This window comes from Gavialis gangeticus, unplaced genomic scaffold (assembly GCF_001723915.1).
Source record: "Gavialis gangeticus isolate Ggan-Ray unplaced genomic scaffold, GavGan_comp1, whole genome shotgun sequence".
NCBI lineage: Eukaryota > Metazoa > Chordata > Crocodylia > Gavialidae > Gavialis > Gavialis gangeticus.
In genome coordinates this window covers 211645394-211651575 of record NW_017729032.1, presented here as the reverse complement: position 1 = coordinate 211651575, position 6182 = coordinate 211645394, and the positions used below count along the sequence as shown (strand labels likewise).

General features: G+C 38.2%; 1 protein-coding gene across 1 annotated transcript in view; it reads right to left on the bottom strand.

Annotated features, from left to right (window-relative positions):
• The window catches only part of BRWD1 (bromodomain and WD repeat domain containing 1), a gene marked incomplete at its 5' end in the record, with an annotated part of 100072 nt that overhangs the window by 25012 nt on the left and 68878 nt on the right, over positions 1–6182 (bottom strand). The window contains 2 exons of the mRNA XM_019523887.1: positions 4462–5439; positions 5985–6161. Coding sequence (XP_019379432.1) covers positions 4462–5439; positions 5985–6161 — 1155 coding nt within the window. The remainder of the gene's footprint in view (positions 1–4461; positions 5440–5984; positions 6162–6182) is intronic.

Below are 6182 nucleotides of genomic sequence, written 5' to 3'. Positions count from 1 at the left end.
TTTGCTATGTCTGTTCTCCTGAGCAACAGATCCTGCAACAAAATTGTCAAATTCTATTTTTTTTTTTTTTTTTTTTAAGAGAAATTAAAAGACATGCTGGACATTTAAAAATAAAATTAGCCGTATACTATTATTATAGAGGCAAAGCTAACTTTGAAGTTAAACAAGACTAAACAGCTGTCTTTTATTTACATAATAGCATAGACATTTCATATATACTGCCCTCTATATTTAATGGCGACTAAGAATTCTGTCATATTAGCTATCATCTTAATTACATTTATTCCCTTAAAAGTCTGTCTTTTCACCCCCATCTTTTAAAGTGTACTCGCACACACATTCACACAATTGTTCATTAACAGAGTCTTGGCTTATGAAATTATGATTAGCAATGCAAGCAGAACTGTTCAGTGCAGAATATACAAATAGGATTAGTACTAAAATATGGACTCTGATGCTTAGCACTGGGTAGAATTCAATACTCTACAGAGCACATGCACAGGTCTGGGCAGATTCATCTGCAATAGAATCCTACTGAAGCCACTGGGATTCTGTGTAGGCATGAAGAACAACACTGAGAAAAACCTGTTTGCAAGAACTGGGGCCTACATTAGTAGCAACCAAAATGTATTATTACTTGGTAACTCTTCAACAGCCTGCAAGGAGCTGATTGTAGTCTCAGCATTGTGGCCAAAGATTTTATCAACTTATAGACAACTGTTCTTTCAAGTTCTACAGATGGCACTTCCAAATCATACTTAAAAAATACTGGTAAAGTACACCCAGAGTAAGAGACTTCCTTTGCCTATGATGCATCTCATTTGAGAATAGAGGAATGTCTTCCCTTACAAAGGGATTAGCTGATGCTTTGAGTCAGATTGGACAAAAAAGACTTTTATATTCAGTCACTTAAAAATAACGAGAGCCAGTCACCTCAGCAGTTCAACAGATCTCCAAAACTAGAATAATTTTTAGGCAGAAGAATTCAGCTCTTGGAAATCTGCAACTAAAATTTGCTTTAAGACACACTGATTGCACCATGATCAAGACTAAAAGGGCCTAATGTGAATGTGACAACGCAAAGGAAATTATGGTAAAGAAGGATTAGTCTAAATATTCTTTGAGATGTTTTACTGGGTTAAAATTCGGCTGCACAGTACACATGCACCTCAGGCACATAAGCTCAGAATTTTCTGGGGAATACCAGTCTGCCCGCCTTACTTCTACACAGCAGCAGCGATGCTTGCCCAGCTGCCTGCTTGGCACACCATGCTACTTCATGTCACTGCCAGATTCTGGCTCCAGGACTTCTGACCAACCAGCCAGGACCTGGGATGGATGGGCACTCTTGCTCTAGTAAAATGCCAAGCTTATCAAACCTGCCAAAGCTGAGCATACCAGTGCCAAGGTAGCCAGCACTGACTGGTAAGCAGTGCCTTGAGATGTGATATGAAGCCACTAAAATGAAAAAGAGCCTTAAGAGGTTACCATAAAATCCATGGCAACAAGGCTGCATGAAACCCATGTATAAAGTCTGCCCAAAAAGAGCCCCAACATTGAAAAAAAATGAATAAATACATAATACAATTTATTTTCCATAATATCATTCTGGTATGCCAAAAACCCGTTTACTTTTGTAATATACTTTTTGATTTAAAGAAATATGTCCAATTCAGATTTGGCAAAGATGTTTTAATGAAGTGATATTATGGCTAGAGGTATATCAGTCCATATCAGATCGGCACTGCTAAAAGGAAAAACTGACACTACTTGCAATTGGCTTTTTTGGGCCGGTGTCGCTGATATGTGCAGCTACTGGAGCTGCTCTTCTGGCCCAGCTTCAGAACCTAGGGAGTAATGCCACTTCCACTCAGCTCTCTCCTTTCCCACTGTTGCAATGGATGCCTAAAACCCAAGTGGGAGGGAGGCAATGAAACATTACTGCCCTAAGGTCTAAAACCACGCCAAACTGCTGAGGATGAGTGTTGCTGTAGCAGGGGCTCCAGCAGTCATGGTAACAAGCCCCATGGGCTGAATCCAGGCTATGAGGGCAGGTAAGTTCAGCCTGCAAGCAGCCCTGAAGGCTGAATGACCTACTTCCACTGAATGGATTCAGCTTATGGGTCCTATGTTTGGTACCTCTGCTGGAAAATGTAAGAGTCAAGGTTGTACATAAATCTTAATTCCACTCCTTTTTTTGTGTAAGTTTAATCATCTTTAACTGCATGACCCCAGGCTAATATTTTTCATTGGAAGTTTGCTTGCAGTTAGCAAACAATGCTTGGGGAAAAGCTGACTTATAATGTATTTGTTATAAACAGAAGCAAAGAGTAATAGTATACACAAAACACAAATGCTAGCTGTTAAACAGAAAACAAGTTTCCCTGTGTAAACTACACTTAGAAGAGAAGTCACTGCCTCATCTGCAGCATACATTGCAAACTGCCCATTTAGTACGGGCAAAAATCTATTTACTGAAGTGCATGTATAGCATTGGCAAGGTTGTTTGGGTAAATCTGATATCTTTTATTAGACCAACTCAAAGAGTTGGAAAAATTCTTCTTAGCAAGCTCTCAAGTTTAAATACCCTTTTTGTCAAGCTGAGGAAGCATCTGTTGGTGTGTGCTCTTCCTGGATGGAATGAAGGAAGAACACACACCAACTGCAGATGCTTCCTCAGCTTCACAAAGGATATTTATACCCGAGAAAGCTTGCTAAGAAGAATTTTTCCAACTACTTGAGTTGGTCTAATATTAAAGATATCAGATTTACCTAAAGAACCTTGTCTGCTTATGTCCTTAGACCAACACAGCTACAACCTGCACCCCTGTATAGTGTTGTAAATTTGAAAAAGAGAGAACAGATTTCAGATCAACTGATTCCTGATTTACGCTGCTCCAGCTCAACAATTTAAGCTAGAACGCAACAAAGTCAGCAGGAACTTTCTTTTGCTTCACTGTACACCATTTATCAAGAATGCTGCACCATGGGGATTTCTCAAGTGATCACATACCTGAGTACACTTTTCTGATGCAAAGGCCATATAAGCAGCATTAAAAATGATACTCCCAGACCTGTGTGCACTTAACTTTGCAACCTTTGCATTCCGTTTTTCTTATGGAAATTTTGCAGAACAAATTCAAATGTTACTTTCATTACCTGAGCAATATGGCCAGAAAACATACGACTGCCTAGGTTCACAGTTTTTAAAGTTTAGTGCCATGGGTTCACATTAGGCATTGTGCGCACCTGCATGCCCCCACTCACTCTATAAATGTGTTATGTTCACATTTGTAAATTTTATTGAAAAGTGCAGTGAGCAAGCTCGGAAATAGAATTCCTAATGCCCGTGAAGTGCCCTGCTGAATGAAACAGGTCTGTTCTGGAACTCACGGAAGCCATCGTCCCATAACCAAAGTGATATAGTGCAAGTCATCATTTCAATGCATACACAGAATTTTCTACAAACAGCCACTAGATTTTAAATTTTTAGGGTGGTTATTTTTTAAAGTATTAAGAATGTACAGTTCAGAGCTTTTTAAAAACAGGTGTAACCTCAGCAAATTAATTTCCACTGTTATATTTTAAGGCCCACATCTACAGACAAGATCCATAGAAAATGTTTTAAAAAATACCTTCAAAAAGTCCGTTAGAAAAACATTACATCATCTGGCAAAATTTAAAACTAGTCAGATTTTCATAAATACAATGAAAAAAGTCAAGGTTTTTCTCTCTCTTTAAAAAAGGTGGATTTTAACATTACCAGTAACTGTGATTTTGATAATTTTAAGGCACAAATCAGCTTGAAAGCTAAACAATTGATAAAATTGTAAAATGTTTGACTTTCATAAGGGAAACACTTCAACAACCTTTACTCTGATTGTAACACTCCCATATTTTTAAATGATACAATAGCTGAAAAATAAGATAAATTAAAGCTTCTAGATGACTTAAATAAGGTATTTCTTAAGAATTTGCAAAAACACCCATAACAATTAGGCCTTATATTCCAAGACTTAAACACAATTTTTACTTGAATAAAGTAAAAATGTAGACTGTAATACACCCCAAAATAGTTTTTTCTATATCTTTGCTAAAATGTTGCTATAAAATGGACCAAAAAAAAGGAAGTTCAAAATGAACACCATAATACTTCTATCAATCATTTCAATTAAATAGATCCAGAAAGGTTAAGACTGAGCATTCAAGCGCTCTACCACCATGTTTAAAAGAGAAGTTTTTATCTGAAAAAATGTATACAGATTACTCTGAATATTTCCTGCACAGCTTTCCACTTTTATCACTGACATTCACTATCAGCCTACCCCAACTTCCTTCCAAATACCAAAGAACTCATTTTGAATAGTGCAAGTCTTCCTAGTGATCACCTACATTAATTCTATATTCTATTACTTTAGCAAGGTAATAGATTTAGATGCATTTTTATGCCCAATGTGTTACCTTTTTTAATGATTTCCCGTTTCTTCTTCTTTGCCATTGTGGTATCACCATAGTTACACCTACTGGAATTTGGTATTTCAGACTCAGAATCAGAAGAACAATTGAAACTGGCTTCAGGTCCAGATTTTGAGCTCCCAGCAGTCCCAGAAGGCTCCACACTCTCTGAAGCAGAACTTTTCCCATCCTCCCTCTCCTCTGCTTCAGACTCTGCTGTGTCTTCTAAATCACTTAAGACTTTTGCTTTTTTGGAATTGGCTGGAGGCTTCTGAGTGGTCAGCTTCTTGTTGTTTCTACCATTCCACTGGTCTGAGTCAGAGTCTGCCCCATCTTTGGAGTTGCGCATCCCTACAGGTTTGCGTACAGAAATGGACTGGTCAGAAAGTCTCTGACTGCTCTCATCCTCTGACTTGTGGCTTCCAGAGTCATCCTCCAGAATTTCACCTGAAAGATCTTTCATTTCAGGTGAGGCAGCACAGACTGTTCTGTGGGGTTGTTTATAGCCATTGCTTTGCTTACCTGTCACTGCCACTTTTGTTTCAGTTTCAGAATTTGAACTTCCGTTTTCAGATTCACTAATGTATTTTCTTCTAGCAGCAGATGAACCAGGCTGAGAATGAGCTTTCCTCCTGGTGTACTGCTCCTTTAGCTCTTGTTCACTCTCCGACTTTAAGCCTGCATCATCCTCAGAGCCATCCAGTAACATTCTCCTGGCCGCAGCAGAGGCATTGCGGTGGGGAAGCTTTCTGTTCTTGCACCCAATCCCAATGCTTTCCGAGCTGGAAATCTCCTCCTCCACATCACTCATCAGCTTTAATTTATTAGCAGCCACCGTGGCACTTCTGCGTGGAATTTTTCTGTGTCTACCAGTTTTGTTCTTCAGTGGTTCAGAAGCAACTGCTGATGTATTTTCAGAATCACTTCTATATAATCTTTTTCTAGCACTTTTTCTGGTATGTCCATTCTCCTGAGAAGCAGACCCTACAGAATAAAGAACTGATTTAGTTCTTAAATATGAAAAGTTACAAATATTATATTTTGTTTTCTGCCAAAAGTAGTTAACTTGGAAGTCACAGACTTCCTTAAGTACAAAACAGCAACAGATTTAATTTGTTCAAATAGAGGAATTTAAGAAAACTTAAAATGCTTCATTTTTCTTGTTGAACTAAAAGATGAGTCTAAAATGGACTTTTAACCAAAATTACAAATCCTTTTATTAAGTACATAAGATCGCCTTTATTATTGGGATCATTATGAGCCTTCTCTTTACCAGTAAGACTTCTGAGTCCAGTGTTAATCCTTTCACCAAATTAAGGAATAAGATATGAAGAGCAGCTTTATTCTAAACAGAACTGGGGCAGAAATTGTACCAAGATGGTACAAAAGCCCTGTTGTATATACCAGATGTTAACGCGCAACTTTCACAAAGAGTAAATGCTAAATTAATTGCAGAATGCATATTAACTATTTTATATACATTTTTGCCTGGTTTTGGTCATTCACCAAAAATGCCAATTGAATCTTACCCATTTTTTTTCTTTGAGCTGCTCTGTTTCTAGTTACTCTGAAACTCCTGCTCTTTGTTTTTGATATGCCGTTTTGTAGTAATGGGGATGCAAAAGCCATAGACCTTTCTTTGCTTTCCTCAGAGCTATTCGTAGAGGATGAGAAGGAAGAAGCCAAAGTGCCTTCTACTTCACTTTCTGAGGGGGGGGGGGGGGGGG